This window comes from Nesoenas mayeri, assembly GCF_963082525.1.
Source record: "Nesoenas mayeri genome assembly, chromosome: 3".
In the NCBI taxonomy this organism is placed as follows: domain Eukaryota; kingdom Metazoa; phylum Chordata; class Aves; order Columbiformes; family Columbidae; genus Nesoenas; species Nesoenas mayeri.
In genome coordinates, this window is record NC_137544.1 from 26,315,957 (window position 1) to 26,340,212 (window position 24,256).

The window sequence follows — 24,256 nt, forward strand, 5'->3', positions numbered from 1 at the left end:
GCTCAGGAACTGATGTGTCAGTTGATTCCTCAGAACATTTTGGTAACTGGATTCAAAACCAGAACCAACCATGAAATGTATCCAGCAAGTATAAATATGACACATTATCACAGCCCATGACTGGGGAACATGAAAACAATTCTTTGCTCTAACCAAGGACCACCCCAGGGGAAATGGACATCAAACGGCCTGTCCAGAGATGTCCCTTTCCCTTCACTTGTCTGTCAGACAGTCTTCATATATGCGATGTTGCAGACTTGCTATCAGGTATTTAATTCAACAAATTAATAAATTCTCAACTATCCATCCAGACTGGATCATGCCATAAGTAAAATACAGAACTGGTTTCCAATAAAGGAAAGTCCCAGTAAGGGCTACTAAATTAATACAATGAAGAAAGAAAAACAATTCTTTTCTGTCTGTCTGAGCTTTACCTGAAACCTTTTGGACGTGTGAATTGTGGGTAATCAATCACCATGACAAGGCTTCACATCACTGTTACTGACTCATAGTAACATGGAAGGAACTACTGTTTGGCTTCTGGATTAGGATGACAATGTCTAAGTCCCAGCTGAGTTGCACTCCTACAGGCCGTATATAGCTATGATTAATTTCCAGCCTAATTGTCAGCCTAACTACAAACCCCAAAACCATGTGAGTACCAAAGTGATGGTGAGTACCCAAGGATGGCCCCTGACTTCATGCCATCCCTTGAGGCCTTTTAATTCCCCACACCTCAGCCCTCAATGACAAACAATGGATATTGGGAGACACTGGTCAAGATTTGGCTCAGATTTCCATATTCGAGGAATGAAACAGAACTTACTTGAACCCCTGGAGTTCCTGGGATACCTGGAGTTCCTGCTGATCCCTGGTATCCCTAAGGAAAAGAAACTAAACATTGTGACTTTTCATAAGTTAAAATTACAAATTTCCGAACACGTATTTAAGGAAAAAACAGTCCTCCAGGTTACTAGAGAACTGTTGTCAAAACCTTGTCATTTTAGGTCACAAATTCAGTAATTGCCATCATAATCATACATTCGAGATTTAGATTTCAGCTTTCAGAATCTATCATCTCTGCATCTTAAGTTTGAAGCCTCCAGACTTCAAGCTAAAATCCATTATTTTAGAGCTTTTACATGTGTATGTAACAAATAGATTGTTTTATTCTCCATTGGAGGAAAAAAAAAATTAAAACAAATTTACCCAAATACATAGACACTTCTTTTTACTCTATCTCAAGAAAAACAGCTGAAAAATGCCAGGAGTTTTAAAGGTTTGTTTCCAACTACAGCAATAAGCTTTAACAAACAAGGCATGTTCTAATACATTATCCATCTAGTTTTATAATATCTCGAAATAATAAAAATTCCATTCTCAAGACTAAGGAACTTAACTATGAACTTCAAGGTATAACAGGCCATGCAAGTAAAAAAAAATAATTTGAATGACTGGGACTATGAAAAGAAATACTAAATAATGCATGAGTTGAAAAGAGAATTTCAGGAATGCTTTACTAGAAACCAATATTGGCAGAACAAGAGAACCTTTACAGAAACCAGAATACATGCCTGTGATGTTTTGGTAGATTGGATTCAATGAGTACAGCAAAGACAGACAGTTTTTCTGCAAAATTAACAAGTGCTTTAGAAGAATCTTTTAATGGAGGCAAATAACAGAAGAACAGGAATTTTACCTAAGTCCAGTAAAAACACTTCATTCCAATGGATCAAATGAGTTACAAAGAGGAGGGTTTTTGAGAAAACATAGAAAACAAAAAGAGAAATTGTCCTACAAAACGCTGAGGCTATTTGGCTCAGACTTGTCAACAGTCCATAAAATGGACTATCCAATTTCAAATACCCAGAATTTGATCTTGATTTGAACTGAAAGAACTAATACTCCTATTGCTAAATGAGATTCAGATTTTAAAACTTAGCAGAAAATTTGATGGGGAGATTTCCACATTGGTAAAAAGGAGCTAATAGAAGCTTTTCAGTAAAAAGAAGGCAATGTGTATGTCTGATTTCTTCTTTAAACCAGTCAGGGCTTCCTAGGAATAATAAACAGAGCTAAAATTATTTGCTGGGTTAGATACAAGAGAGTACTTGCTGTGCCCTCTTCCCAAAAGACAGTGGAGCAGATGCCCAACGAGCCAGCTGGTAATGTTTAGTATAGAAGTAAACAGACTTCTAGGTCTCTGTCATATATGGATCTTTTATCAAGCATTTCACTTTTAGTGCCTAAGGCAGTTCTAGTGAAATCAGCTTTAACTGTAAATGGTGTAGCATTCCCAGATTGCTTATGTTAGAGAAGTTTCTTCCATCTTCCTGGGTAGCTGAAACACCAAGCCAAAAAATGTCTTCAAAAGTTTTTCCTTTACTTCTTCTCCAGAAAAAAGCAAAAAGTTTGTATGACTTCCTGTAGGATATAATTCTATATAAATAAAACTTTATTTCACATTTTAGACCTCTGAAATGCAATTTCCCTTCTTTCTAATCAAGCAGGGGAAGAAGTTGACAAGGACAATTTGCTGGCTGAACTGAATTTCAAAATTCACAAGATGAGTGGAGGATGGCAGAAGAGATTTCAGCTTACAAAACTGCATAGTTAGCTCAGAGCTAGATCTTGTAAGGTGATTTCAAAGCAAATCAAACACATTGTCAGTGTGTTTGTTTAATGCAAAACTGGAACAGAGGAGATTCAAAATGGAATTCATAGAAAGTCATAAAAATGAGAATCACTGTCTGATAAAAATAACGTATTGTTTGGACAAGTCAAAAACACCTTCTCTAAATTACAAAAAAGAGCTTTCATAAAAACTAAGCATGTCTTCATATCACTACTCCTTTTGTAGTACAGATCACTAATCTCAATGCTAACGCTTGCATATTTTTTGCACTAAAGTCAGTTCAAGTCAGCTCTTTCCCTAAGCTCAAAGCCCTCGATACTAGTACATTTGTGACACACATACACATGGTCCAAGAACAGCTGTGCCATAGCTGATGTTTTATGTAAAAGGGACAGAAGTGAAAATTCCCTTTTCAATTGACACAGATGAGTTCAGGACTAAAGGTGAGTTCAGGACTAAAGATCCACTTTTAAATAAGGTGAAAGAACTATATTTACTACTAAAAAGAATTCTTTTTATTTGGGCTTGGTCTTCCCTCATGAACTTTTCAGAAGACACACAAATGGTATAAAAAGTCTTATAGCTAACCCTAAATTTGGTACTCAGTTTTGTATCTAGTGGCTTAAACATAAGCAGCTCCTGCCTTTTGAGATTCCCCAGGCACCCACAGTGTTAGAAGATAGTGGCAAAAAACATCTGGGAGGTATTCATCTTTATGAAGCAGCAGTGTGGGCAAGACAAAATACCTCACAGCATAAGAATTCCATACCTATTCAGGTATATTAGTTAAATATCTCTTGACTAATACAAGAATTTATTATAGACAGCCAGTGTCTCTGTACAAATGTAACCACTAAATACAGATGTCTTAAACTGAATCCTCCCTATAATGTTTCATCAATGTTGTTAAGCAGTACTACTCCACAGCACTTTGTTTGTATTCTCATTCATTATTTTACATCAGTGCAATTGAAATCAAGATTATACAAAAACTCCCTTTCTAATTTGTTGTGGATGGGAATGCTACTGATAAATTCCTAGTGCATGAAAACCTGTAAAGGTAAAATGATAAACAGCAAAACACTGAGATGCCTAGTTCTGTACCAGATGTCTAGGTATCAAAAAGAAAAAAGTCACATACAGATAAAATGTAACTTTGGAATATAAAGAAAATGGCAATAATTTATAAATAATTCTAGGGGTAAATGTTGAACAGACTTATTAGGCCAAAGAACTTACATAAAGGACACCGACAAATTAGCAATACTGTCATCATCAGTGAATTAAGAGACTTGCTGGAAAATGAAAGCTAGTTTACTTGGAGAAAAATTGAGCAGGAAGGACATATGACAAGTATTAATTCCAAAGAATTTTTAGGTGGAATAGCAGAGTAAACCTCAAAAGTATATCTTCAATGTATTTGCATTCTTTAAGGACAAAAGTTCAGGCAGCACTCATAGGTGTATCACATCAGACAAATATAAAATAAAAATAGAGGATGTACTGATAAGCCAAAGACAACTGCACTGCACACTTTCTTACTGAAAAGCTTTTGGAGACACTGAACAACATAAATGACAAAGGCGTGACAACAGGACTACTTGGGAAAGACCAGGGAGAAGTAAAAAAGCTCAGTTCAGCCAGGAAATAACCAAGGATCAACAGTAATGGTCTAAAGATATTTAAGGACTGTAAACACTAAGTAAACAGAGCTATATAGGGTGATGTAACTAAGCATAATGGAATTCAACTGCAAAAGAAAAATTTAACTTGGTACTAAGAAAACATCCTGACAGAGAGGTCTGCAGACCTCTTGTGGAAGTCTCTTGCAGAAAATCGTCCGTAGTTAAAGCACAATTATCTAAAGTATTAGAACAGAAGTTTTGAAACCCTTTTTATAAAATACATCTTAAAGGGCAGAAATTCTTAGTTATTCAGACATGCATCCACGCCTACAGTCAAAATTGCAGCCATGCTATCACCTTCTCCCTCATTGGCCATATGAGTAACTAAAATCCTACGAGGCAACAGAAATGTTAGAAAGTACTTGATGTATTTGAATTAAGTGTTTTCTCTGAGACATTGTTTATCATGTAATTTTCGTAAATTTTTGCCTCAGGTGCTTCCTCTTCCTTTTCTCAAGGAGCCTTTTTCCCATCCCACTCCCAAACAACCTTCTCTAACACCTCATTGTGTCTGGACTCAGCTGCCTACTGCTTCTGTTTTTCCCATCCCTTCAGACATCTGGCTCAGTCAGGTGGCCCTCTCCAGCAGGTCTGTTTGGTTGGAGCCTGTACCTTCTTTCCCTGGGACTGTCTCACACAGTGGTAACTCAGGAGCTCGGAGCAAGTGCCATCTCCTTTGTCCTCCCTCTGTTAAATAGGACACCTCTGTAGAAGGACCTGTCATGGCATTGGCTTCTGCAGGCTACTAGAACTGTCTTTGCAGTGAAGCCCCTCTGTCTACACATGCCAAAACATGAAAATGAAGGACAGATCCAACATTAGATCACAAAGGTAACTAAATGCAGCTTTTACGCACCAGCATACATTTGGGAGTGACTCCTGATCAAAGAATTGAAGGCATATGAATATTATGGGAAGAGTACAGAAAAGAATTTGCGCTGCTTTGTTTGTTGCCTTTTTTTGCTTTGTTTTGGGCTTTTTAATTCTTTCTGCATTGGATTACACTTCCTTCCATTGGCTACTCCATCATCTACCAAGGCTTTCAAAGCTCAGAGCCACTAGCAGTATATTTTATCTGAATATGATGTTCTGAGCTCGAATACCACAGAGGAATTTTTTAAAAAATCCATCAAGATTATTAAATACAACGTCATGAATCCAGCTTTAAAAGTTCCTGAGCTTTAGACTTCTGGAAGATGGAATGATGCGCCAAGGGAGTCTAACTTTCTGCTCGCCGCTCAGGTGTTCATCCTTATCATCTGCCCTTGGCCACTGCTGACAACAGTCATAGGGTCCTTTGTCTGAAATGCACAGCTGTATGGAGCACAAGTCAGCATCAGGTCTGGTCCCGGTCTCAAAGCAGGTCTCAGGGAAGCTGTTACATGACTGTATTAGTCAGAATGGAGCAAACATGTTTCCTCTAAGAATAACAAGGTCACAGGGTTACTGAGGAACATGTATTTTTCTGGAATCGACAGCAGCATTTTACAGCTGAATTACCAACTATGTTTGTGAAAGTTTCCCAAGAAAAGTAGCTGCAGAGTTTATATCAACTTAAATCCTCAGGCAAACCATCCAATAGCACAGGTAATCCTATGTATACATGAAACTATCACCCATTTTTATTCCAAAAGTACTGTTGAAATAGCCAGCCCTTGCCATTACGCCAAGTTCATCATAAAAGATTCAGCCTACAGTTAGTCACCAAATACTATTAAACTCTAGGTAGAAGCTGCAATAATGTTCTACAGGTTTGCGGGTTTTTTAAGCAATATTGGAATGATAAGAAATTACTAACTATGTAAGGCTCTCTATACCTTACAAACTCTATCTGGGTAAATCAGTAAAGTCACACTCACCAGATTATTTTCAAACTGCTTATTGCTTATAGACACTGTAAAGACAAGGCAAATGGTTCCAAAATTTCATCAATGAAACTAGATGGAATACTGGGAAATTGTTCACATTTGCCAGACATGCAGTTCAAAGCTCAAAAATGACAAATAAGTGTGTTTTTTTCATTGCTTTCAGCAGACCGATAACCTATCACCTCTATTAACCACAAGTGATCACTGCATAGACTCTGTTCATTTATTTTTCCCCTTAAACTGAGTTTCTCCCCAGTATATATAAAGTATCCTTTGGAATAAAAAATGGCTTTGTGACCGCACAGTCAGGCTGCTGAGCATTCTCAGGGCCAGCAACCACTCCAGCTGCTTCTTTCTGATGAATAATGCCTATTAAAATGAGTTCCAGTTGAGAATCAAATACTATTTTTAGCCTTGTGCTTATTTACCAGTGCTGTTTCTCCTGGCAAGACAATTTAATCATTTTAGATACTGAATGACATTTTTGATTGGGAAAAAAAAAAGGTATTTTGATTATTTATTATGCTTCTCACTTCTGAGCTTTTCTCCAGTTACTTCAATTGATCTTTTCTGTATGTATCAGAGTATGGAAAATAAGCAGAGGTGGCAACTAAAGGAAATAAACAAAGAGCCAATAAACAAAACTATTTAAAAAAAAAGAATATTTGAGAATGAGTCATGTTAATGTTCACTTCCCCAAATATTACAGCAAACAATTTTACTAGATAGTACCAGGTGAACAGTTGTTTTCTGGTGATATTGAAGATATTCATGGGAATTGTTTTGAATTTTTCTGGACTGAAACTAACTTTACATATTACAACACTCTAGTCAGCCCATAAACAATAAATTAAATTTTCTTTGATGTTTTACTTTAAAAAACAGTTACATATAGTAATATAAATGCATGCCTAAAACCTTTCTCAGAGGAAGAAACATTTTGTTGACCAGTTACACTGTTCCAAGAAAATGAATACCAGATAGGCAAACTGGAATAACTTTAGAGAAGAACATAAAAATGTGTTTTGGAACAGAAAAGACTGACTTTCCAGGAAAAGCTTTTCATGCAAAAGCCATTTGATTAAACAACACTGACTCCACAACTACCTGTAAGTCTATTGTGCTTTCTGAATTAAGAGCTCGTTTTTCGGAGTTCCCCAAGGGATACAGCTAAAAAGATTCATATGAGCAAGGTTATATCAAACAAGGAAAATCACTGACAGCACAGAAGTGCAAGTTGTATTAGCAAACATGTAAGTAAAAGAGAAAGAAAAATCCAGAAAGAGGAATCTGTTTTCCTGCAGAGTGTACCTAAAGGATCTCCCACCGTTCATGGCTAAAAGCTAGCCTGGAAAGCATTCAAGAATCTACTGTAAGGAACAATAATGTACTGGCCAGAGCTGCAGATGATCTAATAGGTTTGCAATTATGTCCTTACAAAGAACAAGTGCAAAAAGCTACAGCTGACTTAAAAAAAAGTCAATTAGAAAAGCTATAGGATTTAACTGTATTGCACTTCAAATAACATATGAACTTCAATTCAGCAATATGGCAAAATTTCTCCTTTATAAGTGCTTTTTGATTATCTTTTAATTGTCCAAGATAATTCTGTTAATCTTTTTTATGTTCAGAGAATGCCCATCTATGCACATTATGACTCATAGGAAAAAAAAATACACAAACATATCTGCCAGATTAGAGAGTTACAGAAACACTACAGTACCCATTTATTTCTTCTCCATAATTCCCACTGTTACAAATTTCAGTGCTTATGGGAAGATAGAGAGCATTGAAGTAGAAATGTGTTAACAAATGTATGAAAAAATCATAACTCATTGTTATGAAAATCGTAACTAACACTGCAAGTCTACTTCTACCAATTGGTGTCATCAAACTGTGATGGACACTCTCTCCCATGCAACTCTGGGTTGAGACAGTTTGCATACATGTCTCAGCAGAGGAGACCAGGACTGCTCTTGAGAAGCTTAAGCACCACCATTAGTCAACGAAAAAGTTATTCTGATTAGATCACACTTCCCCAGCTCAGCTTCTACCCCTTCCTATTTTAAAACCTGTATGCTCATGAATGTCTGGAACCAAAATGCAGCATTTTGTAGCACTGAGAGATTAAATTCAGATTGTTTTCTCTATTTTTAGTTCCAAGACACTTCAAAGATAATATCTATCAAAACACAAGCAAAAGTATAAAAATGTTTTTCTAAAACAGGAAAAATGGGGATCGTTGCTTGCAGAACTGTTGAAAAATGCATGTACTCACTGCTCTCCTGGGCCATCAGGGCTACATGGCCAGGTTTCTATTTACCAAGCCCCATATTTTAAAAAAGAGGAATTTTCAATTTTTAGAAACAATTGTATTTCTTGTTTTCAGTGCCTATTTTTTTCCCTCCCAAATTAACACTGCTTCCAAAAGGAATCACCACAGCTAAATGAACCAGCTGCTATCCCTCAGAAAAGGCCAACACATAACTAAGCAACAAAACAGGAGAAATGTGAACATTTTATAAAGTGAGCATGGAGCTTTTTCTTTGTAACTGGCAATATTTATTACCCTTACAGCATACACACTTCCTAAGGATCAATGTCACTGTTTCCATCTTCAGCTGACCTAGAAATTAAATGTATTACTAGTATTAAAAATTATTAACAAAAATAGAACGTCAGGTGTTATTATGGAAGACATCAAAGTTGGTTGGTAGTGCCACTTTAGCAGGAATAACATGCTAGAAGTACTAAAATTGATAAGGGCAAATTTGGAAAAGACTTGTGATTAGTTACAATATCCTCATTAATCTTTCCACAGGACAGAAAAGTTTCTAAAAGAGTGAAGTTGAAAGGTTCAATTCAAACCTTAGTTGCCCTTCTCTGAATTCTCTCTAGTTTGTCACGTGTGGACCAAAAGGACCCAACATAACTTAATATCCCCTAAGTCTCAACCAAACCCATAGATTATTAGTTCCCCAGTCCACAGTCCAATCTTTCTTTCATAAATGATTTTGTCTTCTCTGCATTCATACACTTATATTTTCTAATGTTTTGGGACATTTTTTTATAGTTTTATTCTCAAAAATATTTGGGACTCCTCCCTATTTTCTGTGGATTTCAAGACATGATGCTTACCTTCTCTCCTGCTTCACCATGGAGATTTCAAAATAACACTACAACCTAGGGACTCAACCATAAAATTTAGTCCTCACAATTAGAATGAAAACCTACGATGAATTAACAATTTCTAGTATGTGTATGCACTTTTATTTTCCTGCTTTTCGCAGCCAAACTGAGAAGTCTTTTCAGAAGGAAATTATTTTCAACACTCCCAACTGACATTCTTCTTTTTTTTTTTTTAAATATAAATAAAGCAGCTTCTGATTCATACGAAGCAAAATGAGAGGCCACATTCTTAGAAAAGAAACATGGGTGGTGAAGTGTCCCAGCTTTTGGCCTGCCTTCCCTTAACACATCGGAGGCACATGCACACCACCACTTTAGAGATGCAGAGACTGTAGGCTATTAACACCCTTAGCCACTGAAGAAGCTTGGCTGTTTCGTTTCTTAGAGGCTTCCAATCATATTCAGAGTTCTACCATATTTTTTAATGAAACCTTAGGCTATTTTTATATATTTCCTTTTATTACAATTTTATTACAATAAAAAATATTAAAAATTAAGACCAGATGAGCCATTGCCAAATGTGTCATTTTTATTTTAGGAACATATGTTATTCATGTATATCTACATATTTTGATTGACTACTTGAGGCAGCCTAAAAAGAAATTAAATGAACTAAGCTTAAACATGAGAAGTAATCCTTAAAACAAAACAGAAAGGATTTTAGCTGCCCTAAGTACTTTCTAATGCAAAATTTCGTAAGCAGTAAAGACTGAAGGTCAGGTGGTGGTAACTGCTGCAAACTAATGCGAAGACCAACAGGAGCACTCACAGCCTGTTCTCTGCTTTACAACAGTACCTAAGTCATGCTACCATATTTAAAATATTTTAGCTGGAAACAAACCCACTGTGATTAACATATTCATAGAATTGCTACATTTAGACAGTGCTTAAGTGTGACATTCACAGTTTCAAAGAATGGAGACAAAATCATCTAAATTTGAAAATCTGATATCAGCAGTACATGTTTTTTCTCCTGTTAGTTTTGCATTTACAATATATGACTAAGTTTTTAGTACTCACAGGCTTACCATCTGGACCAGGCTGACCAGGATAACCATGATTCCCGGGCTGCCCAGGGTCACCCTATGGAGAAGCAATATGTTAATACAAAAGATAAGAAAGAGCATTTCAAAATTAGCACAGAGCAACCTCAACCCTAGTACATTCCACAGAACACTGGCTGCAAGCCCAGATACCTGCTATAGAGAAATAAATCCTACGGCAGAAAGGAACTCATCTTGTAACCCCCTATCTGAGAAAATCCTCCCTAAATTCTTGTGCAGGACTTGGAAACGTGAGCCCACGCTAAGTTACAGCACAAGTTTGGCTCATCATCTCAAATGCTTTCAAGCTCTCTAGCATCTTAAGCAACAGAAATAAAATCATTTTTCATCAAGTAGATGATAAAAATCTTTATTAAAACCTTGCTAATCTCATAGTTCTACTCTGAAGAAAACTCTCACCTGCAGTGCCTGAGACTAGTTCTTAAAGCAAAAGCAAAGGAAAGGCAGGAGTCAGGATTAAAACCTGCTAAATACTGAACTGCTCTCCACACACTTATTGCTGTCTAAAAATGATGATATTTTAGATTTCTTCTCATAAGGTCTTTGAAATTATTTGGATAACCTCTGTTATGATCATCCCTTCAAATATCCTATCTAAACTGAAATTTTATGCCTTTAACTTGAAAAAGTTAAAATATAGGTTATTTTGGTTTTAAATTGTTTTAATTTGTGTTCTTGTATTCTACTAATATCATAACCACACAAATAAAGTTTAAGTGTATATGGTTCCAAAGACCAGTACTAAAAAGTTAAGAAATACTGTAACTAAGATCACCTATACAATCTTAAATTGCTTTCCTTTTCACACTTTCTGCAGTCTTTTGTGTTAGGCAGCATCTTGTTGTCTGTATTATTCAGTTATCCCCAAGCAAATATTATACTGCAATGCAATTGAAAGATTGCATATGAAGCAGGGATCTAAATAAAATTGTATAGGCCACCCTAATTCTGGCATTTCGTACTCCTTCATACTTTACAGGATGGGGGGCTCATTTTTTTTTTTTAATGATAAATACTTTCTTCTCTCTCATTTTTCTCTGATATCCTAAAGAGAAAAGAAAAAGGTAGAAGACCACAAAAATTCTGTTACATGAAACAATAATGATCTCCACCTTGTGGACTAAAATTCCCCGATGAGAAGCCTCTACCATTGTAGCAACAAGCCCTTTGACTTGAGGCAGCTGCAGCAGACTGTTAACCACTTATGTAAGGAGAGTAGGGGTTTTTTAATAATTTGCTTAATGAAAGTCAAGTGTTTGGGGGTTTTCTTATCTACCCTTATAAGGCAAGCTAGTAACTCTGGAAGCACTGCTTCACTCAGTTTTGGGAAAGGTACTACTGCAAAGTACTGGGGATTTGAGTTTGCCATGTTGGACTTTCGAGACTCAAGTCTGGTTCTGATTTCAATCCTTCATCAACACTGGTCACCAGAACAGCTAAGGTGGAACTCTTCCCACAAGCACCTAGTCCATTCTTTAACAAAGGGAAAAACCTCTCCATTAAAAGACTTTTATTAGCAAAACATCCTGTTCTCACAGTTCAAGATTGTTTGCTGAAGGGCAGCACGGAAACACAATTTTACATCCATGAGCGTTTTCTTTGACCATGACTGGCCAACATAAGACAAAGAAAAAGGAAAAAAAAAATTAAAAAGTCATGTATGCTCACTAAAACAGAATGGAAACTTACTTTGGGGCCTGGAGGTCCTTGTTTTCCTGGTGGGCATATGCAGGGGGCAGGCGTTGAGCCTACATCACTAGGGCCGTTCATGCACTACCAAGAGTGAAACCAACCATCAATACACATGCCAAAAGCATTTAACAAATGTATCTTAATATTATAGGAAGCTGATTTTCCTGAGGTTGCATAGGTCATGGCTCTCACTCCTTAGTTCGGCTGGAACTTCTCCTTACCTGAATATTGCCCTCCAACTACTTTGCATGCATGAATTCAGCATTTTACCCAGAAGAAAAATAAATAAAAAATCAAGTACCAATACTGGGCTGATATCTGACATTCTGTTTGCTTTCCCAGAAATATATTGTCATAGTCTGATAACTTTCAGTCTGGGAACATGCAAAACTCTTCTTCTAAGCTGATATTCATAATTTTTTTATTCATAATTATCAAATACAATATTTAATCAATGTTTGTAAAAATAATCTAATACATATTATGTAGAGTATAATGACCACAGCCAGTGGACATCCTATAATGTGTAGCAAACCTGAAAAGAGCCCAAGTCTCCTACCTCCTGGGCATGTGTCCCAACTACTTGAAGAAAGGTGGGGCACGGTTGCTACCACCAACTGCTATTGGTCACAAAGTCTTGGCCCCCAGGGTGCCCATTCTGCAAAGACCAATAGAAGACCTTCTCCAAACTATGCTCCCTGTACAAACAGCAGTACATAATAAACCTTGGCAGACCACATCACCCTCTAGAGATTAATTTTTAGGTGTCTCCTTCTCACCACTGAGACCACATGAAACCTCAGTGTTATACCAAGGCAGGCAAGGGAAGAGCTACTAGAACAAATCCATTTGCCCAAGGTCAGGCACCCCAAATTTAGGTGCATCTGTACTAAATATATGTGCTGAAATCAGATTCAGTGAATTCTTTTTCACCCAGCAAGTTCTTAGAGCTATGCAAAAGCAAAACACTAAGAATCCAAGATACAAAAAAGTAGATGTTCTATTTATTACCTGGAACACTTTCTATGACAATTTACTCATATTTTCTAAAATAATGCAGACATTTTACAATGTTCTCTGAAAGAAATTCTTTCTCAGGGTCAAATGATTTATCAAAACACACATCCACATTTCCTTTGCAATGGTACCGAGTGGACTTATGAGGATGGTTGGACAAGTTATCACATTAAGCCTTCAAAGAAGCAACCCCCTCAGGGAGCTCCCATTAGCATGATGCAGGTAACAGCTACCTGACTGCATATCCCCATTCACTTTGCAACAGCATCCAGCCTGCAAATAAGAGCAATTGAACTGAACCAGGGAAAAATAATCAGGCCATTTATTCTAATAAATGTTTATTCAGAAAACTGATTTTGAAATTGTCTATTGACTAGAGTTCAGTTAATGAAAATCCAGCACTTTTAAGGATAGTAAATTCTATCCACTTTTCAAAATGAAGTGCATATTCCCTAGAAAAATAAGAAGTTTATACAAAAAGACAAATACTACCTTAAACTGAGTTTGAGCAGTTTAGGATTGAGCCTACCTCTCCATTCTGAAACAAGAAGAAACACAGTTTAAGAGTACAGCAATATTTATAATAAGCAAAATCCATTCATTTGTTAACACTACCAAAACCAATAATAATTTTAGGGCTCCAACTGTCAAGGAATCATAATTCAAAATTTTAGACTTTCTCAGACCTATGTGCAGCTCCTTTCAATGCATATGAATTTTTAGTTCATTTCATTTACAGATCTTTCAACAGGAGCTACCAGTAGCAGTTTTTAAAGGGCAATGACAAAACTAGAATTAATACTGAACCATGTAAATATTTATACAATAAATGTTTAGATTTGGATCAAACCTTTTGCCATGAATAATTTCTCATCAAAAAAATTCCTCTGCTTCCTCGTTCATGTCAGAGCGTGTACGAAAATATTTCTAAACTCTCTGTCTGAATCCAGCATCTGGGAAAATACATAGCAGCACAGAGACAAGGCTGGCTTTTTCTCACTTTCCTGTGTGACTGCATTAGGCTCTGCTATTAATTGAATTGAGTTTTCCAGTATCTCCAATATCATAGAACAATCCATCCCAATATTTCAGCATACTAATCAGGAAATTATCTGTATGGTTTAGCCGCCATCATTAGCTGCGGCATGTATGGGAGTTTTCTAATGTGCACCCAGGTACCACAGACTTTATACACAGTGTGCGGAGAGATAGCTTCCTCTACATTCAATTCTCATCTTAGGCTCCCTCTGGAGAAGGTTATCTTTCTCCACAGATCAGACAGGGAGCTTAAAAATACTATGCAGCTAGGTATCTCTGGGAAAGGGGATGAATTCAGGCTGTAATTAGTACATACAAGCCCTGCTTAGTTCAGGAGCTCCAATACAACCACACTGACAGAATACAACCATAAAGTACATATTCCTCCAACTTAATTCCCTCCTTGGAGATCATCCAACATTTGTGAAGGAGTCTAGAATTTCATGGGTGAAGTCCACACTTAATTTACAGTAACAGCAAGTGAAACTACACTGGCAAAAAGCAATCTTTTTGCTTGGACTTCTTGTCAACTGCAGAGAACACAAAATATGTTGGACTTTTTATTGTTTGCTTTCTTTAGGCAATTTTTTTTTCATTCGTCTACTTTTCATATCCTACTTCTATTTTGTAAAGAGCAAAGAGATATGTGGTGCAGTCAAATAGCTAAATACTAAATTTACTTCAGGATTTAAAGTTAACTTTACAATAGTGCTTCTGAACCCATTATTTCTTGGCACACACAGTCAGATTTCACAACAGCTAATAATCCAGCCACCTGCTTGTTCCTTAAATGAAAGCTGTGAGTTTTGAAAAAGCCCTAATGATGGTGTTGATTGCAATAGACACACCGCCCCCAAATAAACAGAAGAAAACCAGACTAGCTGGAGGTCTGTGGAAGTCTGACAAAAAATGATATATCTGGATGTTGAAGATTCACAGGTTCTACTGTCAAACTGGTAAAATGGTCCTAATACTAAACCAAATCACAAATCAAGAATATGCGTTTGCACAGTAAGACACTGGTGTCTCATCATCTTTAGCTCATTTTGGTTTAAACATGAAACAAAGGAAGATATTTTGAAGGAAACTGTATGAATAAAACAATCTCTTGCTTATATTTTGAGATAAAAGCTGAATGCTTTTGAAAATCTGGTTCCAACTGCATATAATGAATGGTTTCCAAATCTGTTTGCACGTATTTTACAATTTATTGCAGAATTAACTATAAGCAAGAGGGCAAAGAAAAGGTAAAAGAATACACCTAAGCTTCCTACTTGTGTATGTGAATCACAAAATCATGACGAGGATTTCATGTGTGTCTTATCCATAAAATAATTCATCAAATCTTAGCATAATTTCAGTGAATGGAATATTTAACATAGAAATCACCATAGATACTTCTGACAGTAAAAGGTGACTTAAAAATATAGGTTTGTTGGTTATGTACAAAAGTTTCAGAGATTAAATGACCTGATAAGTAGCAAGAAGTATATCAGGTAAGTTAAAAAGTAATATTGAAAGTATTATAAACTGCTGTAACCTAGTAGTTTTATGCATTTATAATGTTTGAAATCTTAAATTGTGACAGAAGATTTGGAGATTCTTTTATATTGCTGTCATATTTCCACCATCACATATCTAAACTAAAAAAACCCTTTTAAAATATGTTTGTGCAAAAATAAGGCTGAAAACAGAAAAGTTCTGTATCCCTTGGTATTGCAGAGGTAACAAGCATTTGTTCCCACCAGCAGAATCAATACAGTATTACTTATTTGAGAATTCATTAAGTCAGCTTTAAACAGTGATTTGTAAAAAATGCCAAGTAGTCCTCAAATGTTCATTTATCATACTCACAAATCCTGGGATCTCACAGACTGTTTCTCGATTATTTTGCTCTGGGTCACAGTAGATTCTCAGTTTTTGTATATCAAACTATAATTCAAAACATAAAAGACTCTTTTAGAGAAAGTGTTAATAGTTTAACAGTTAAACTATACTCTTCTTAAATCATGTCATTCATAAGTTTTAAAAAAATTGACAAAATATTAAAAAGCAAGAGAAACTGGAAGCTCTGTGTAGCCACTACAGTTAAAAATCAATTAAAGATGTAGAAACATTTTTAGTCAGGCTACTCATAACGATTAATACATGAAACCAATTAAACACTCTGTAACAGAAGTATTTAGAGAAAAATAATCAATCCAAGATTGTGTTTTCTAAAATAGTAGAAATCGCCACCCCTAATCCTTGGCAATAAATGCAAACACACACAGCAGAAATTACACTGGCTGCCAATACCATCAGGAAAGAAGTTACAACAGCAAAAGGAAAACCAACATTTTCCTTTTTACCTTTACAGTCCTGCAACAATCTACTGCACGTAAGATTAGTAACTTTTGGTGAAGCATCAGAAGGCATCCCTGATGCTTGAAAGAATTTGGTTTAGAGTTCAGTTGTATAACATAAAACTTTAAAAAACAGCCAATAAAAACCTTGGCATCAGGTAGGCAAAAGTTTTTGTGCCGTCACTGTACTCCAGAAAAATGAAATATATTAAGTCAATTTTTCTAGCGTAAGGTACCATGACTGCAAAGAGACAAAAGTCCTGTTGCACTCATCTGAAATCACAGACCATAAGTCAGACTAGCGGAGGAAGAAAGCACAGAAAATAAAGTCTGTTAATACTAAGCCTAGTAATATGTGGTTTCAACTTTAAAATATCTACAATTCACATCACTTAATTATGTGCACAAGTTTATCATTGCAATACTAGAAAGCATATCTGCCAATAAGACACTAGTTAAAACACTAGAAAACATTTGAATCAGAGCACAGAAAGAGAATGAAAATTCACTAAAGAATCTCTGAAAATTCTTGTATCATACTTTATACACAACTTTGTATACAACCCCAGCTTTCTTAAAGGATTTCAAAATACCTTTTCATGGAAAGGTGTTATGCAGATTCATTAAAATCTTTCTCTATAATCATAGTTTAAGTAGAAATATCCTGGGAAATTTTGACTGTTAATGATTTGAAGAATGTGTCACAGTCTGGGAAAGTGGAGGAAGGGAATATCTTTTTTAGATTATAGAGATCATCTGGAAATATAAAATCGCAACCTGAGGCAGATTTTCTACTTTTCTTTTAGTCCACTACCAGAAGAGGATCTTGGACAATTTGACATTCCTAAAATGTTTTCCTTTTTATTTTAAATAACATGCCTTGCTACTAACATTCTAACTCAGAAACTGTATCACTGGGAGAATCTACAGAAGTCCCATTTCTGCAGTGACTTAAGAGAAAAAACAAGACACAAAAACAACCAAACAACCCTATAATCCTAGAATGCACAAAACTATAAAAATGGGATAATCCTGTATCAACAAATACAGCACACAGAGAATTTATTACAATTCTGAAATCTCTGCTTTCCTTGCAATAAGTGCCTGAAATCCTATAAGAAATCTGTGGACAAACATTCAGTAGTTTTCACAAAAGGATACTTTAGTGTATGGAGGGTGTTACTGCCAGCAATGCTGAGTCACATACAGAGTGCATCATCCAAGTTTCCATGTACACTTTTAGAATTTTATAATAATAGAACTGAAGCCTGGCTACAAATACACAAAATTTGGGAGTAACTGAGTAAAGACATCTGAAGAGAATTAATGAAGACGATGTAACACGCATTCATATATTTTAATAGTAGCAGTAAGGATCATGAGAGTACAAAAGAAGCATAGCTTTCAAAATAACTAAAAATAATGCCTACTTGTATAATTTGGTATTTCTTAGTATTGCTTCCTCTAATTAGTAACATCTTTACTAGATCAATGGAAGCAATATTTAGCCAACATCTGGAATGCTGTCAACATACTAGTCTTCACCATAGGTCTATACAGCCTTTATAACCTGAAGTTTTAACCAGCTGTTTTGGTCTGCATACAGCTGAAGGCAAAAGGAGCTTAACGTTTCTCAGAATAGAGCACAGTCTCCGTACAGGGTTTTCAGGGTTTTTCTTCCAGCACAGCAGGATCAGTTTGAGTACCAAATATTTGCAGTACAACAGAAATGGAGTTGATACACTTTGTAATTTCTTGACAGCCAGTTATGAGAAAGACATTTCCTCAAAACTGTTCCCTCCCTCTTGTGCCAGCATAACCCCATATAATGATGGAAGCAAATTATATGCAAGTGTCCAGCACAGGGGAAATTCCCAGCTTTGAGACACTGTTTCCAAAATTCAGACAACCACATTGCATCAAATTCATGTTTCAGCAAAAACCAATGCCCTTGAAGTCAGTGAGACCAATTCAGCACCCACCGCAGAGGATCCATCAGTTGTGCGTATACAATTGTCCTCCAGAAAATTCATGTTCCCTCTTACCTATTAAAATTTTGCATATTAAATTTCAGCCTAGTATAAATTAGAAGAGCAAGTTCAGGAAAACAGAAGGTGCCAATGCAATGTTAACCTACAGTACAACTTCTGAATTACCATGGGTTTAGCATATGCTTACCTGTACAGTTTCCTCCTTTCCAGAATACTTTCCTATTTGTGTTAGGCCACTGATGTAAATACCTAAAACAGGATGCAATGGCTTGGTTTCAATTGCTTGATCATCTATATACAATGTTACAAACTCCTCTGTTACTAGGAGACGGATTTGATGCCATTCTTCATCAAATAATGTCTAATAAAAGAGAAGAAAACAAAATTGTTTAAGACAAAATATCTTCAATTTAAATAACAATAAAACTTCATTTCAACACTTAAACGACTGTTAATTATTGAGATTATCAATGTTCTAGGTTTTCTCATACAAAAAACTGTTAAACTGTAGAGGCAAAAAAGTATTTGCCAAGTTGAGAGCCAACTGAGAACAAGATATTGGGTCATAATGCATCCTTGTTTCAAACTTATTTTATAACTCACATAGATTTTTTTCAGTCTATGATCTTGAACATGCTCAAGCCAGTATTTTTCAAAAATATGAACCTGGAAGCATTTATTTCAGCAGTAGTATTATATCTCAAATACTTCAGATCTTAAATCATGACGAAAACAAATGGATACTTGAAAGTCTTTCTACTTAATCTCTTATTAAAAAAAAAAAAAAAAGAGAAAAGGGCATTATATTGGCAGAAAGAGCCAGAAAATTACAATGAATAAACTAAATATTACCTTAATCATCTCATAAAACATCAGTTTTCTAAAGCTTAAGGTCTGGTTTAAACAAATAGCAGAGTTCTGTAAGTAACAGAAAATGAGAGACACTTTCAAAGTATTCCTCTCACCTACCTTAGAACTGAAATTCAACATGGGAACAAATGCCTTCTTCTTGAGCCTACCCCTTAATTTCAAAAACAATCTAGCTCTTTAACCTCGCCTAGCCTAGCTGCATCCCTTTAATATACCTAAATTTAACAGAAACCACTACACTGATGTACATAAACTGAAATATACATCTTTCAGTATGTTATACATCTTTGTTACCTTTTTCAGACATAAAGAGAAGTTAATCTTACTTCAATTAATAGTATACACCCATAGATAGCTTCTCTGTTTCTATTTTTTCTTTTCTAGATTGGGTTTTTATTTATTTACAATGTCTCTCATTATAAGATAAAATAAAAAACAGATCAGAATATATAATATTTCTATTTTCCCGAGTAAAAGTGCATCTCTGGGCTGTGTATTCCTGCTACAAATGCAAGAGGGGAGACATTCAATATCCTTCCCTTTTCCTCATCTGCAACTGAGATGATCTTTCTCACAGAGTTGAATATTTCACTGGAAATTAGTGAAAGAAGATTGAATGGGAACCTTCAGATTACACCAGGAAACAATAAAATTGGTTTGCACGAAGGGGAGAATCCCTTCTTCAGAGAGAAAAGTAAGCAACTGAAAGGATTTTTTACTCAATGCAGAACTAAACAAATCCAGAATGAACTCTCAGTTTGTAAAATGCTATTTACTCTTCTAGAAAAGAAAGTAACTGCTGTCATCATATCTTTTTTCAATAATTTAGACACTTAACAAAAACTCGCTCCAAAAAATGGAATATTTTCATTCATATTTTCTAGTATCCACATCAAAGGCAGAAAATACATGCCATCATATACTAAGCAAAGAGCTGTGTGCAGAAAAGTCTCTGTGATCTTCACAACTACCTGCTGGAAACTGCGGAGTAGAAGGCACCTGCAAAGCACTGACACTAATTATCACTGTGGACACTCTGGAAACATGGGTGAAGTACAAACCATCTATTTTTAAATACCTAAGGAGCCAAGAATAAGATCACGCATTTTTAAAAAACATAAAGTTGCTAAGGAATAATGTGTACTTAAATGCGTATTCCAGCATGATGTCAAATTAGTCCTTACCTTTACACGAGGTGCAGCAAAAGTAATAACTTGTGTGCCATTCATTAAACTTGTTGTAGTGAATGATAATGTTTTCTCTTCCCCATTAATAGTGACTGCTATTTGTGGTCTCTTATCCAGACTTAGAATTCTCCACAAATCCCACGTCTTCTTTACTTTAAATCTTTGAGTGGAAACAAACACATAGGATGGAGGAAGACCTTCTGGAAACACGTTCCTAAATAATGGGGAAGAGAGAACAAAAAGACAGTACTTGAACATTCATACAGATCTTAAAACAAGTCTCTCTCACTTTAAACAAACAAACAAAAAATCTTACTAAATTTAGAAGTGTATTTATAAATTTAAATACCTCGTCAGTTCTGACAGGTCAACACGTGAAGTGACTTCGTAAGCTTTTGCATTAGTAGTTGGTATTTGAATTCTCTTTTTAACCTTTTTCTTCACACCTAATCCTACAAGAATGTCAAATCCTTTTTCATCTCGAGCTGCCACTGGAATTCTTGTTGGACAAACAGATTCTGCAAAGTAATAAATGCAAGTATAGTTCAAAATTAGATGTAAAACCTCCAAAAAGAAACCTCTCCACTTACCCCATTTTTTGTAGCTGCCTTTCAAGAAATAAGAGTTGGGAACTGCCAGTTACAAGAGAAGTGTCATGCAGACTCCTCAGCAACAGGAAGCAAGAATACAGAGATGCCATATTTTACTGCATACTCACATACTATTTTGAATTGAGACTAACTGTAGTTAAAAGGTATTACAATATCTGATCAATAAAAATATTTAAGTTAATTTCTAAAAATGTATGGTCTCAAAATGCTACAAAATTACAGGTGCTAATTTCCATGACACAATTTGGATTAACCCAGGATCCCTCCCAACTATAAATCAGGTTGAAAATGGACAAAGGTAGAATTATCTACAACTTATTTTTCATCTTCTTTTGCTCAAAATGGACTCTGATCTATTTTGTCTGTTACACTGAAATCTGCTTGAAGCTATTCTCACTGGACAAATATTGTGTGATATATTTTCTGCTGGGACTAAAGTTAGCTGAATGTTATCTCTGTTTAATTCTCTTTACACAAATACAATACTAGGCAGTGGACCTAAGTTATTTAAAACAAAAAAGTGAGATAGCGGAGTGAAATTTAATGATAAAGCCAACATTGTATCAGAGTAGTAAATCAATGAAAAGAAAGCAAACTACTTTTTGTTTTGTTAAAGTTATGCTAAACTATTTACAATAAACACATTTTCATTATTCATTTTCCTTTGTTTCACTAGAAATAATCAGTTAGAAGAGGTTAATAATTAGTCAGAGGAGGTTAGGAACACATTTCAAAGAAGGAGTGGAGGGTTCTCTCATCTTCATCTGGACCAGCTGCGGGCTGGAAAACTCATGTCTCAGTGCCAGGGAATTATCAGCTCAAAGGTCTAGACTGGCTTCTCATTATAACATGAGCAATGCTGCACAGTTTCTCTTTCTAGCCCAAGGGTAGTCAGAGGCTACCCTGTTCTGGTGAGTGAGGCAGGATATATAAGATCTAGGACAACTCAGCTAAGGGCAGGCACAAACTATATATGGTGGGAAAGGACAATCCATCCTAAGGGGACATGCCACAGTTAACCTGGGGCAGCAGCAAGAAGCCACATACATTCCCCTTGGTTTTCTTTCCCCACCCACAGCTAAATGTCACCTGACTCCCAAATTAAAAACACATTAAATGTTATCTGCCTGGTTCTGTAAGAAAGAATTGCAAAAAGTCCACGACCACATTACGGAAACTAAAATGTCTAACTTTTGAATGCTGGAAAAAGAAAAAAAAGTCCAACACAACTTTCCTTTTGTTCTCCTCAAAACACAGACAGAGGATTTATGTCAACATACTTTTGATATTAAGTAAGAATAATAACAATAACACTTTCTTCTTCCAGGTTTCTTCACTGTGTAGTGTTATCATGGAAGTATGTTTTAAACTCACATGTTTCAAATCTGAATTAACAGTCATATTGCCATAAATACATATTGCAGATAGTCATATACACTGACAAAACGATGAACACAAGAATTTCTTATCAGTTACAGTATTGCTATACCACTTGGACACCCACAAGTCTATGGGGCCAGATGGGAGACACCGAAGGGTGTTGAGGGAGCTGGTGGAGGTGATCACTAAGCCACTTCCCATTATCTATCAGCAACCCTGGCTAACTGGGGAGGTCCCACTTGACTGGAAGTTGGCTAATATGACGCCCATCTACAAGAAGAGCCAGAAGGAGGATCCAGGGAACTACAGACCTGTCAGTCTGATCTCGGTGCTGGGAAAGGTCATGGTGCAGATCATCCTGAGTAACATCACATGGTACATACAAGAAAAACAAGCGATCAGGCCCAGTCAACATGGGTTTATGAGAGGCAGGTCTCGTTCGACCAACCTGATCTCCTTCTATGACAAGGTGACCCACAGAGTAGATGAGGGAAAGGCCGTGGATGTTGTGTACTTAGACTTCAGTAAGGCCTTTGACACTGTATCCCACAGCATTCTCCTGGAGAAGCCGGCAGCTCATGGCCTGGATGGGTGTATTCCATGATGGAAAAAGAACTGGCTGGAGGGCCAGGCCTAAAGAGTTGTGATGAACAGAACCAAATCCAGTCGGCAGCTGGTCACGAGTGGTGTTCCCCAGGGTTCAGTATTGGGGCCAGTTCTGTTTAATCTCTTTATCAATGCTCTGAATTGAGTGCATCCTCAGTAAATTTGCAGATGACACCAAATTGAGTGGGAGTGTTGATCTGCCGGAGGGTAGGAAGGCCATACAGAGGGGTCTGGACTGGCTGGATCGTTGGGCTGAGGCCAATTGTCTGAGGTTCAACAAGGCCAAGTGTCGGGTCCTGCACTTGGGTCACAACAACCCCAGGCAGCGCTACAGGCTCAGGGAAGAGTGGCTGGAAAGCTGCCTGGCAGAGAGGAATCTGGGGGTGTTGACTGACAGCCGGCTGAGTATGAGGCACCAGTGTGCCCAGGTGGCCAAAAAGGCCAACAGCATCCTGGCTTGTATCAGGAACTAGAAAAGTGATTGTGCCACTGTACTCAGCACTGGTGAGGCCCCACCTTGAATCCTGTGTTCAGGTTTGGGCCCCTCATCATAAGAAGAACGTTGAGGTACTAGAGAGAGTGCAGAGGAGGGTGACAAAGCTGCTGAGGGGCCTGGAGCACAAGTCTTATGAGGAGAGGTTGAGTGAACTGGGGCTGTTTAGCCTGGAGAAAAGAAGGCTGAGGGGAGACCTTGTTGCTGTCTACAACTACCTGAAAGGAGGCTGTAACATCGAGGGTGTTGGTCTCTTCTCTCAAGCAACAAGTGATAGGACAAGAGGAAATGGCCTCAAGTTGCACCAAGGGAGGTTTAGACTGGATATTAGGGAAAAAATCCTCACAGAAAGGGTTGTCAGGCATTGGAATAGGCTGCCTAGGGAAGTGGTGGAGTCACCATCCCTGGAGGTGTTTAAAAGGCCTTTCGATGAGGTTCTTAGGGACATGGTTTAGTGCTGGATTTAGGTTAGGTTATGGTTTGACTTGATGATCCTGAGGGTCTCTTCCAACCAAAATGATTCTATGATTAGAAATCTGGTGTAAAATCAAAAATTAAATACAGAAATAGGATTACTTTCTGTGA

At 36.7% G+C, this 24,256-nt stretch overlaps 1 protein-coding gene across 2 annotated transcripts in view; it reads right to left on the reverse strand.

Moving 5' to 3' along the window:
• COL21A1 (collagen type XXI alpha 1 chain) overlaps window positions 1–24,256 on the reverse strand; it is a gene marked incomplete at both ends in the record, with an annotated part of 78,855 nt that overhangs the window by 49,829 nt on the left and 4,770 nt on the right. The window contains 8 exons of one of the 2 annotated variants that reach the window (XM_080342317.1): window positions 827–880; window positions 10,398–10,460; window positions 12,131–12,214; window positions 13,680–13,688; window positions 16,043–16,120; window positions 18,712–18,885; window positions 20,579–20,795; window positions 20,931–21,099. In XM_080342317.1, coding sequence (XP_080198443.1) covers window positions 827–880; window positions 10,398–10,460; window positions 12,131–12,214; window positions 13,680–13,688; window positions 16,043–16,120; window positions 18,712–18,885; window positions 20,579–20,795; window positions 20,931–21,099 — 848 coding nt within the window. The remainder of the gene's footprint in view (window positions 1–826; window positions 881–10,397; window positions 10,461–12,130; window positions 12,215–13,679; window positions 13,689–16,042; window positions 16,121–18,711; window positions 18,886–20,578; window positions 20,796–20,930; window positions 21,100–24,256) is intronic. The other variant, XM_080342318.1, reaches the window with a different exon arrangement.